Source organism: Pinus tabuliformis, chromosome 9 (genome assembly GCF_031772625.1).
Source record: "Pinus tabuliformis cultivar Carrire ecotype Pingquan chromosome 9, CPIR1, whole genome shotgun sequence".
Taxonomy (NCBI): Eukaryota; Viridiplantae; Streptophyta; class Pinopsida; order Pinales; family Pinaceae; genus Pinus; species Pinus tabuliformis.
This window is the reverse complement of record NC_142307.1, coordinates 1,365,670,661-1,365,683,348: the sequence shown is the minus strand read 5'-3', so window position 1 is coordinate 1,365,683,348 and position 12,688 is coordinate 1,365,670,661. Positions and strand designations below refer to the sequence as shown.

The 12,688-nt window shown below is 38.0% G+C and overlaps 1 protein-coding gene across 1 annotated transcript; it reads left to right on the top strand.

Annotated features, from left to right (window-relative positions):
* Window positions 1-3,022: 3,022 nt before the first annotated feature.
* On the top strand, window positions 3,023-7,138 carry LOC149153577 (uncharacterized). Its single transcript, XM_089443853.1, has 5 exons — window positions 3,023-3,338; window positions 3,447-3,998; window positions 5,158-5,414; window positions 5,514-6,238; window positions 7,003-7,138. The coding sequence occupies exons 1-5, from the start codon at window positions 3,023-3,025 to the stop codon at window positions 7,136-7,138; spliced, it is 1,986 nt and encodes a 661-aa protein (XP_089299979.1).
* Window positions 7,139-12,688: the final 5,550 nt, after the last annotated feature.

Here is a 12,688-nt window from a genome sequence, read left to right as displayed (position 1 = left end):
AATATATAATAAATATAAAAAATGTATTTTATATAAAATTGTTATGTGAAAATAAAACATTGATTATATATATATATATATATATAGAGCATGGAGGTCACGATGGGGCTGGGGTTAGGGTTCCTGCACAATTTTCAACCGCAGAGTACAGGTTTTTCAGACCGCATCCACCGACTGCCCCCGTAAGCTGTTAACCTTCCTTTTCGCTGATTTCCATCGTATGTTGTTACCTTCCCTGCCGCTTCCCGTTCACCTTAACCTCAGCTGTTACCAGTTTGGCATTTTACCTGGACGGTTTGGACCTTCCCACCAACTTCCCATCTCCCTGTTTTGCATCGAATCTGCAGGCAGCTGTCAGCTGGCGGTTTCGACAGTTATGGACGACCTCCTAGACTATTCTGCGGACCCTTTGGAAGGAGCGCCCATTTGGACAGAACCCAGGACCACACTGGAGGGTTTCTACACTTTTGACAATGAGCTCTCCGAAGAAATAGGTGCCCTACCCTCCATCACTAGCTCTCGCATCACGTCGATCTCGCTGCCTGAAGACGCCCCTGCAAACCCTGACTATATCTCTCAGCCGCTCTCACCGAATTCCTTGACTTTTGCTAAGCCTCAGAATATCTAGGGTGATCAAACCCTAGGAGTGGTCTCAAGTTCGAATCCCTCCTTTTTTGGCACCTACAAACCCTTGACAGACCACTTATCAGCTTCCGCTTCTCAGGTATCTGCCACATCTACCATATTTTCCTCGGTGGCTCCTCCGCAAGGTAACTACATAGGAATTGGCTCTATCCCGGGTTTCTTTGCCTCCATCCTGACAGCTAAAACTAGGGTTTCAACTTCTCCGACGACTGCACAGACTTTTGAAGTACCTGAAGTCTTGGCCACAAGGTTCAGAGGGGGGTCTAAGACAAAACAGAGTCTAAAGCTTTGAAATTGTGAAGTTTTCCTCAAACTCATAGAGGATACTCAGTTATTGGAGACAATGGAATCTGTGGAGAAAGTTCTTGTTGGCCGGGTTCGGGCAGAAACTTTAGTATGGAGCGGCTTCAGAAATGGACGGTGGAGGTATGGGACCATCATCTAAGGGACCCCCTTAGGGTTCAGACCTTTGTTAAAGGTTGGTTTGTGCTGTGATTCAGTTGTTTGGCTGACACCAACTGGGTACTGTCGACTATTTGACACATCAACCAAGCCCCTATTCTTCTTTGGAGGTGGACGCCGATGTTTGATCCTGAACAAGAAAGGGTGGATGCGGGACCTATTTGGGTTCGTCTCCCAAGGCTTCCATTTCACTTCTGGACGGAGGACATCTTCAAGCGAATTGGGAATGCAATTGGTAACTATCTCACTTTTGATGCCTCCTTTCAGACTTCGGGGCGTATGGCCTATGCCAGGATTTTGGTTCACATGGACCTTACTGATGGACTACTGGAACATATCAATATTCAATGGAGGAATACAACAAGGCGACAGATTTTGGACTATGAGGGCGTCCCATTCAGGTGCAGGAGATGCCACAAAGTGGGGCACCTTTACAAAGATTTCCCCCTTAATGGAGGGTCATTCAGGAAGATTTTGACATAGGAGCCATTGACTCGAGAGGCATCTGAACAGGAGGAACAACCTCGGCATACTACATCCCCTGAAAGGAGGACTGAAGCACAGTGAACACCAGTGGATTCAGCTTCAGCTCCTGCAAAGTCTACCTAGAAGAAGCGAGGAAGGCCACCCCTTCATCCTCCTCCCCTGCCACCTGATCGTGCCATGTCAGCCTCCGGAGACTCCAACACCTCGGGTATGAGCATCCCTCTCACTTATTCCTCTCTATGCTGCTCATATATTCATGATTTCTTGTCATCTGGTATTTATTTGGCTTTGGGCATGGGTTTGGCATCTTCCTCTGCTGCCTCTGCTCAGATCAGTTGTGACATTTCCCCCTCTCAACCTATCATCACCCCCACTCCTCCCTCTCTGTCGATTCCCCCCCCTCCTCCACACACATCCTCCTTTTTTCCCCTCCAGCGTTGAGGTATCTGACCCGTTTGAAAGCCAAGAGACAGGCTGTGGATCACGTTGGCCTCGACATTATCCCCACCCCCCCCCCACCCCCGCACAAACTCCACCGAGGTCGACCCTCCTCTATCACTAAAGCACAATCACAGGCGGGAGACGATATCGCTTCGGGTAAACAGTCCACTATTCTTGGGGTCCTTAGAGCTAGAGAAACCCCCTCAGATCCCCCTCCATGAAGATTTTCTCTTTCAATTGTCGAGGGCTTGCTAGGCCAGACAAAAAACTAGCACTCCGCTGGATAGTTCAATCCGACCCACTTGACATCATTTTTTTACAAGAGACTCTTGGCCCTGCTGCTGACATTTCTCAGTCCCTTGAGCATATGTTACCTGGGTGGAAATTCATTGGCCTAGATGCACATGGGAGATCTGGGGGCATATCCTTGGGATATAATGCCCGATCTATTAAACTGCTCAACTGTTGGGGAGGGGCCAGACATATTGGAGCTGATATTTTTTCTGTGGACCTAGGCATGAATTTTAGAATTTTTAACATATATGGGTCGTGCCAAAATAGACCAGAATTTTGGGAAAACCTCCTGGGGTCGGATACTTTCTCTGTTGATCATCTGATACTTGGTGGAGACTTAAATTTCTCCATTGGTCACTCGGAGTCATGGGGCCATCGTGCACAGAGAGATTCACTCTCGGACTACTTCTCTACCATCCTGGATCATCACCAGCTAATAGACATCCCCTCAGCCAAGATTCAAGCCACCTGGAGAAATAATCGGACTGGGGAAAATGGTCTAGCTCGCAGATTGGACCGATTCTTAGTTAAAGAGAGTATACTTGACTTGGGGTTTTGCATTAGACAATGGGTCGGAACTAGGGGGATCTCTGACCACCTCCCTATATATATGGAAATTGATGGAGGTAGAGCAAAACCCAAAGGGCCATATAAATTCTGTTCAGCTTGGCTCAAGGAAGCCTCTTATGTCAGCATGGTTACAGACTTCTGGAAAGCAAACCCACCTGGGGCAGGGGGAAACTTCACTAATGGCTTTATACAAAACCTCAAAATGCTGAAGAAAATGTCCAAGAAATGGGCACACAATAAGAGGACACAGGATGATCTCTCTCTGAGACAAATTGAATCCGAACTGTCGAAATTTGAAAATGATCAGGGTGGACTATTCAATACAGCTGAACATAAGGAGAGGATTACATCCCTTTACTCTGCAAGAGGGAAAATCCTTAAAGACCGTGAAGAAGTCTGGAGGCTAAGAAGTAGGGCGATTTGGATGCAGGAAGGGGATGGTAACACAAAATTTTATCATAAGTTCGCCAATGGTAGAAAGGCGATTAACACAATCTAGCAGCTCCAGAATGATGAAGGACAAACTACAAACACATTTCTGCAATTAGCCTCTCTTGCTACCTCGCATTTTAAAAGAGCATACAGTGCCCCTCGAGAAGCAAATTTGGCGGATATCATTAAGGTTGCTCAGCTTTTCCCACGTTTTGTGGAGCAAGAAGAGGAAAGAGAACTAATAAAGGAAGTCACCCTAGAAGAATTGGAGGCCACATTGAAATGGTTCAAGAAAGACAAAAGTCCTGGGCCGGATGGCTGGACCATTGAGTTTTATCTGGCTTTCTTTGATGTCATTGGTACAAATCTGCTGCATGTTATTGAGGACTCCAGAACAAGTGGTCGTATTGAGGCATCCATCACATCTACTTTTATTGCACTTATCCCTAAAGCTGATAATCCCTCCTCCTTTGATGAGTATCGCCCTATCTCTCTCTACAACTGCATATACAAGATTATTGCTAAAATCATAGCAAATCGGATGAGACCCATTCTTTCAAAACACATCTCCTCAGAACAATTTGCCTTCCTACAAGACAGACAGATCTATGAGGCTATCGGCACTACTCAGGAAGTATTGCACACTCTTCATACCAGGAAATGCAAAGGTATGATCCTGAAAGTAGATTTATCTAAAGCCTTTGATAGAGTAAATTGGTTATACATCAGAATGCTTTTAACCCATCTGGGGTTTCCCTTCACTTACATAAAATGGATTATGAGTTGTATCACTAACATTCCTTTCAGCGTCTGGTCAATGGAAGTGCATCCCCCTTCTTTCTCTCGGAAAGAGGACTAAGGCAGGGCTGTCCACTTTCACCACTACTGTAATATCCCTCCCCTTAATAATAAATAATAAATAATTCAACTTAACTTCGGGACGAAGTTCCTTAAAGTGGGAGAGTATGTAATATCCCTCCCCTTAATAATAAATAATAATAAATAATAAATAATAAATAATAATAAATAATAAATAATGCAAAAATAATAATTAATAATAATAAATAAATCACTTAATAATAAATAATAAAAATAATAAAGATAATAAATCATAAATGTTACATAATAAATGATATTAAAAATATATACAAGAAAATAAATAAAAATAATAAAAATAAAAATAGTAATAACCATACTAAAACTCTAAATAAGAATAAATAGAAATAAAACAAGAAAGCTAAAAATCAAAAGAAAGTTGCATGTAGACACATGGAGTGTATGCATGTGGTTCCCCTTCCAATGTTGTTCTATTTAATAGATGGTGAGGAAGATGAGAGGCATTCTTGTGTTCCATCATTCCGAGAGTCTATCTTTCATTCTCTTGGGAGAATGGTGTACTAAGACTTAGGAGTCACGGGCAGTAGTACGTTGATTGAGGGCTCGAGGGTGGCTAGTTGTAGCAAAGCCTTACGCAATTGAGCCTACGGTTGGGTGGAGAGTCGTCCCCAAAACCTTGTTGTCATCTGGCAGACATCGATCACAGGTAATATAGGTATGTACTTATTTGTTGATTCTGATTTTAATTAGGAAATTAATTTTATATTTACTTTGGGCTGTTACAACTACTTTTCCTTCTTGTCATGGAGGGGCTCAGCAGGACGATAAAGGATGAGCACAGAAGAGGCAGACTACAAGGCATCAAGATAACAGATGATTGCAGGCTCACACATCTACTTTTTGTGGATGATGTCCTGATCTTCCTGAATGGAAGCATTGGTGATCTGACCAATATCAGATCCATTTTTTCTTTATTCATGTCGGCTACAGGTATGTTATTAAATGAAAATAAATCAACGCTGACAGCAACAACATGCACTCAGCATGAAATACAATTTGCACTTCATCGCTTCCGGTTCACACAGTTGGGTCTTGCAGAAGGATTGAAATATCTGGGGTATAAGCTAAAGCCCTTGGGCTACAAGATTGCAGACTGGACTTGGCTAATAGCTAAGATGGAGAAAAGACTCAACATCTGGTATCTCAAATATCTTTCTCGTGCCGGCCGTCTCACTCTCATAAAGAGTGTATTGGAAGCCACACCTGTGTACTGGATGTCCCTGGCTTAGATCCCTAGAGGGATCCTTACCAGGATTCAAGCCCTTTGCTGCAGATTTTTATGGAAGGGAAGCCAGCCGGGCAAGATTTTTGCTTGGGTCAAATGGGATGCTCTGATTCTGCCTAAAAAGTGGGGAGGATGGGGACTTAAAAAACTTGATGATTTCTCCACTGCTCTGGCTGCAAAGCTCGGGTGGCATCTGATCACAGCTGACAGCCTTTGGTCGAGAGTGACAAAATCAAAATACATTGCCCCTCTACAGATCCTGGATTGGATCAGGAGACCTATTAGAAGCACATCTGGGATTTCGACTATATGGAAAGCAGTTATCAAGGCACTGGATCCTATCAGGGCAGGACTCACCTGGAGAATCCACTCAGGAAAAAGAGTACGGGTTGGAATTGACCCGTGGATCGGGTGCGGAAATACTCACAGACTACCTGGGGACCTACTTCAGCATTTACAAGAACAAAATGTCACTCACATAACTCATATTGCTGATGGAGAAAACTCCAACTTCCTACATCAAGCTTGGAAATTAGCTCATCAACTGAACATTCCCCCACAATGGCACCAACTTTGGGAGGATTACACTCAGGCACTGTCTGAAGCTCATATTCGCATAACTGATGGAGAAGATGAGATTATTTGGGCCCTCTCTAAATATGGAAGATTCTCTCCAAAAGATGGATATCTAGTGCTGTCTGAGACAAGGAAGCCACAAATCATAGAAGCATCGTGGAAACACCTCTGGAAGTTGAAGGCTACCCCCAGAACCAGATTGCTCATGTGGTGCATCTTGAAAAATAAGATCCCTACTTGAGATAACCTCCTCAAGCGCGCACAATACGGGCCACACTTGTGCTACCTCTGTAAAAGTGATAATGAATCTATAAATCACCTTTTCCTTGACTGCACGGAAGCTCGTAGGCTGTGGGAATTGGTCATCCCTAAAGTCACCCCCCTGCAACTGGACTGCTACATCTGTTGCTGAGGCCTGGAATATCTAGTTTACAACTGTTACCTCCCCCAAGCAGCGTAACCTTCCCGCTTTGATTTGTTGGGCCATTTGGATTGCCTGCAATAACCTTATTTTTCAGAACTTACCTCCTCGCTGGCCTATCATTGCGGCCAAGGTGCTGGCTGATTATGCTCTTATCCCGGAAGACCCTCCTCCCCAGAGACCCAGAAATATCATCCCTGAACACATTGACCACAGCATGCCATGGGCATACTTCGATGGTACCGCACAGGAAAATGGCTGTGGGGGGGGGGGGAGGCATTCTACATATCTCTCCTCAACACTCTTTCAGCATGCTCATGGGATTTAGAAGAGGCACAAATAATTTTGTAGAATTATCAGCAACAAAACATCTTATTCATTTTGCATTGGAGAAAAATTGCAGAGACTTACAATTATTTGGGGATTCCAAAATTGTTTGTGACTGGTTGAATAGGACTACTAGATGCTCTACTTACTCATTGAGTCATATTCTGGATGAGACTCTGAGACTGATTACATTTTTTGACTCATTTACTTGCAAACACATTTTCAGGGAGCGGAACGCAGTAGCTGATGGCCTTTCCAAAGAAGTTGCGCTCCAGGAGCCGGGCATCTGGATGATCCGGGAACTGCTCGATGGAGCACACTATCAGTATTACCATCGGCCTTTTATGGACATTAATGCATAAATATACAGGGCATATGGTTTTTTGATTATGTATATATATATCGTCTTTTGGACAGATCAGGTTTTATATATCATGTGATTATCTTTCAGTATATATTGGATTGTTACCTCCTTGCGTGGATCAAGGTAACAATATTTTTAAACAATAGTTTTTTGATGATGACAAACATGTCATAAACATGTTCAGCATATACATATGCATCTACAAAATGTAATTTCTCTCATTAATGAAATTACGATTTTCCTATAAGAATATATATATATACACATATACATACATACATATTAATTATTTCAAAACTATTTCTATTTATTATATGGTAAGTGAGAATTGGATTTTATATATATATATATATATATATATATATATATATATATATTATTTCAAAACTATTTCTATTTATTATATGGTAAGTGAGAATTGGATTTCCGTGTATATTTAATAAATTTACAATCAAAATCAAGCTAACGCAGAAAGCAACAAGTTTTCAAGAAATTAATAATTTAACCAATTAAATAAAACTTTACATTTCTGTTTTTTATTTGAAAACTTGAAATCAAACTTTTATTTAATCACTTAAATATAATAATTCAGTTACATAATTCATCCGGCATTAATATAATAATAATTAAACTGCCAAAAAATATTTCGTGACAACCTTCAGTTTATTTTCTATCAATACCAGCAAAATATCTAATGCAGAGCGGTGACTTATTTCAAAGGGATGAGATTTGAACATGTATGTATATTTATTGATTTTTTATTATATTAATATTTTTTTTCAAATATTGGGGTTAATATACATATATTTTTTTCTTTCTCATTATAATATTTTATGAGTGTTTATGAATGGTAAGACTAGTTTATAGTTTAAGATATTGAATTTTATGATTGTGTTAAGTCATACTAATTCTTAATATAATTGGATTTTTTGCTCTTTAAAATATTCCAAATTTGAACCATAATCCATACATATTTAACAAAATATTATTTAATAATTGTGTCTTAACCTAGTATGGAACAGATGTTATAATTTCTCTCTTTTCTAATTTCTCATGATTTTTGAATAGTTCACAAGTCATTCATCTATGACCATTTCCATGAGAAGTAGTCGTCACTGACTAATTTCTCATGATTTTTGAATAGTTCACTTAGCACTCATTGCATCAGGTGATGCTCACAAGGGTGAAGAAGTGGGATTGAAACTAGTGAAATGAATCACATAGCGTCAATCATCACTTCTGGGGCTTGCACCCAGTAACCAGGACTTGATTGTGGGGAAAACTCCACAATTAAGCGCGCTTGAGGCAGATGCAATCTGGGATGGGTGACCTCTCGGGAAGTCCTAGTTACCAGGTGCAAGCCCCGGAAGTGATGATTGACGCTGTGTGATTCATTTCACTAGTTTCAATCCCACTTCTTCACCCTTGTGAGCATCAGCTAATGCAATGAGTGCTAAGTGAACTATTCAAAAATCATGAGAAATTAGTCAATTACGACTACTTCTCATGGAAATGGTAACCGCTTCTTCACCCTTGTGAGCATCACCTGATGCAATGAGTGCTAAGTGAACTGTTCAAAAATCATGAGAAATTAGTCAGTTACGACTACTTCTCATGGAAATGGTCATAGATGAATGCCTTACTTAACACAATTGAATCCCAAAATGATATCTAATATAATGCACTGCGAAAACCCCTCAATACTTATCTTTATAATGTCTCAAGGGAAACTCAATTGTTGATCAAAGTAATGTCAAATTTATGAAAATTGAAAGATCCAAGGTTCAAATCCCCTAGTTGTGACAGAGGAGGACAAGTCATAGAACCCCATAGGTTTACTAGTAGTTACTTGTTTGACGGGATGTGAGCTTCCTCTCCCTCTTGAATATATATATATAAATTTATCAAAATCCAAACTTATTTTAGAGTAAAAAAAAATTGATCTTTCTTGATACTTGGTAAATCAAAAATTAAAATAAATCTTTATTTAATAAATATAATTATTATTTAATAAAAACATTTTTTTTTTTTAATATAATAATATATATAATTTTTTTTTAATACTTAAAACAAATTATATATTAACATATATGTGAAATTAAAGATCATTGATTTTAAATGGTACAAATCTCATTCAAAGTAAAAGTTAAAAGTAATCCCACCTATGACCCAAAAAAACACTCGTTTTCGTGTGAATAATATTTATATTAAAAGTGTCTCTTTGTTCCAAAATAAGATTTAAAATTACTTTTTATTAATTAGAAAATAAGGAAAAATATTGCAAGTGAAAAAATGTCCAAGTGAACAACACTATGAAATCTAATATAATAGTAATCCATAGAAAATATTAAAAAAAACATAAATTACATTTTATTAATTAAAATTTATATTTTCAAGAGTAATAAAATATGTTAATAGTTCGAGAGTAATAAAATAGATTAATGATTTAAGACACAAAAGCATCTGGCCAAAAAAAATCCACTATTTATATACTTTTAGTAAATTATTTTAAATAATATAATTTTGCATAAATAATATTTGATAATAACTATTAAATTATAATAAATTTTATTTTTTTAATAATTAAAAAATCTATTTTATAAAAATAATATTTTCTAATAATATTTCAACAAAATATTTTTGTAAAGAAAAAAAAAAAAAAAAAATTGATAAAATATGTAAAATCCAAAATTAAAATCGATTTAATAAGTCACATGACGACTATCAAACGGTAAGACTAATGCAGAATAATGATGATAGGATATTTTATTAAATCTATCTTTTACACTCCCACTATCCCCACCACGAATCTGGTGACATATAGATTAAGCAAATGGGTATTATCCTCTGCACTAAATAACACAACTCAAATCTGCTTTTTGCTGAAAGTCCAGATATTATTATTTTTCTATAAGAAGAAAAGGAAGTCTGGAGAATGAGAGGTTGAGGATTATTGGACAGGGAAGGAATCGAAACCACGTAGGTTGATGAACCGCAGATCTGGCCACGTAGGCTCGGTGCCCTTGCCTCTAGGTGCTGAAGCCCCCAAAGCTCCGTAAAGTTCCATACCGTTGACATGGCTACCTTGAGGTGTGGGCCCCAGCTATCCTATGTACGTTTAAGTAAACGATGAGGAACGATACAAAAGGTAAGCGCGTGGACCCTCGGGCCAAAAAGAAAGATTCATTTCTCTGGGTAAATTTATTTGTTTTATTTGTTTTATATAGGGTATTAATAATATTAGAATAATAATAAATATTATTATTTTGAAGTTATAGTTAGGTTAGATATTAAATTATTATTTTGAAGTTATGGTTAGGTTAGATCGTAATTTGATTGATGAAAGTTTTCTTTGTGAAATAAGAAATTGCCTAATTATTAAAATTTATAAAAATATATACCAAATTTAAGTGTTTATAAATAAATATAATTTAATTGTTGTTAAATAAAATAAATTTAATTAATTTGAAAATTATAATTATGGTTAAATTATTATTTTTATTTTGAGTTAAATGTAAATAATTTTTTATGATATAGTTTAATGATAAATTAATAAAAATTTTGAGGTAATGTTGGGGGTCGCCACCCTATCAACTTTGTTGATGCATTTATTTGAAGCACGATGATACCACTGCATGTAGCTGAGCGAGGGGAGAACTCTCTAAAGGATGGGTATGGTGTGTATAAGAGTAGGTCATTCAGATGCATAATTAATTTTTTGTGTTCTAGAATGGGCAGCCATAAGGGGGGAATAGGCTTTATAATGTTTCCATATGTTGGCATTCACTTTGAGCTAACCTGGAGTGGTGGTGAATTTGGAAAGAAGGCTCAAGGGCAACGAATTTGGGATATAGAGACGGGGGACTTCAGTGAAATTACTTCCTGCATTTGGAGAAAATTCCAGTGCTATGGGATCTCTGCATGGTGGTCTATTGGGAGAGATCGGCATGCAATCCTGCATTCAGGACATTGATAAGATTTCCCTAGTCTATAACACGGTTTTTGGGTATAATTCTAAAAAAATACATTGGGTTTGTCTCTTCTAGGGAAGTTGGTCATTATTTTGCGTATCTAGCTAAGAAAGGGGATTTAAGACCATCTAATAGTAGTTTGGGTAGTAGCTTCAAAATTATGAGCCCAACCTCCATTGTTGTTGGTTGCAAGGACCTTCAAGGACGGGGTGGGAGTTCTTGAAATTTTATTGTTTTGTTGCATATTTAGGGGTGGTTAATGTTGGGACACAAAATTGACACATTTTTACACCTATTTTCCCTACCTTTTCTCATCATTTTGACTCTCCAAGCCATACCTTATCACTTTGACAATCATCATTAATTAAAGTATGTTTCCCTTCTATATGTCATCCTTATTATCTAGTTTGCTTGTAATTTGACATAGAAGCTAACTGCTTTAGACAATTTTATTAATAAATTGATAAAGGGTTGTTACAGGGTGTGTGGCTTGTTAAGGTGTTGTTACAGGATTATATCTCCCAGTTTTGCCTCGCCGAAGAATGGAGCAAAGATTTTGCTGACGTTGTTAATACATGTTGAACTCATTTTGGACACATTGTTCTCCTATGTTTAGTAATGAAGACCGATTTGGACAGACACTCACCTAGAGCTAGCTCGACCATTAAAGTAGACATTTGTAAACAACAAAACCAACCTAATTCAAACAATTAGGATTTTCAATTGGAAAATCATTGTAATATTAGATAAGTTGTTACAACTTGGTTTCAACTAGGGTTATTGTTAAAAGATAGTTATTGTATATTCTTGATTTAGATCACATGAGAATCGAGAGATTCTCATGATGATCTTGTCTTTCAAAAATAGGAATGTATTTTGGAATTATAAAAGAATGTACTCTCTACCCACAAGGCACACAAAAGAGAACAGAGGAGGGAGTACCAACATTGTAATCATGTACTTTAACTTTTCATTAATGCAAATCTCTACCATTCGTGGCTTCATACCTTTCTTTTGAGTAGCCTATGTGTTGTGTAATTTACCATGCTAGGAAGGAAGGGCCCTCCTTAATAGGGATCTCTAGTTAGAGGGATAATGTAGTGGTGTGTTTATTTCCTCTCAGTTATGATTCATGTATGAATTACTAGTATTGTTACAATCTTGGTCATGCATCAAATAGTGGCAGAATTCTAATCTCTTTTAATATGTAACAACATAGGTTCTAGACCAGTCCCTTCATTAGTGTGATGTTTATTTGATTTATGTTACAAATTCTTGGTTGGTTTACTAAATTGAATGGGTGTTTCATCAATTGAGTGTTAATGGTTTCCAAGAGTGGTGTTTCTTTGAATAAAAGTGATCCTATGACAAAGTGAGTTTTATTCTACAACGTGTGTCTTTCTTTTCTAAAAGTGTGAGTGAGAGTTGGAGTGTAACAACAAGTGTGTTTTGATTGTTGAGAGTGACATTACAACGATTGGTTTTGAGGGTTTATTAGTACTAGTTTCCATCTGTTCTTGCATAAACTTTGCATGATAACCTTGAAGCAAAAATCCTACCCGAATTGACAATTAATG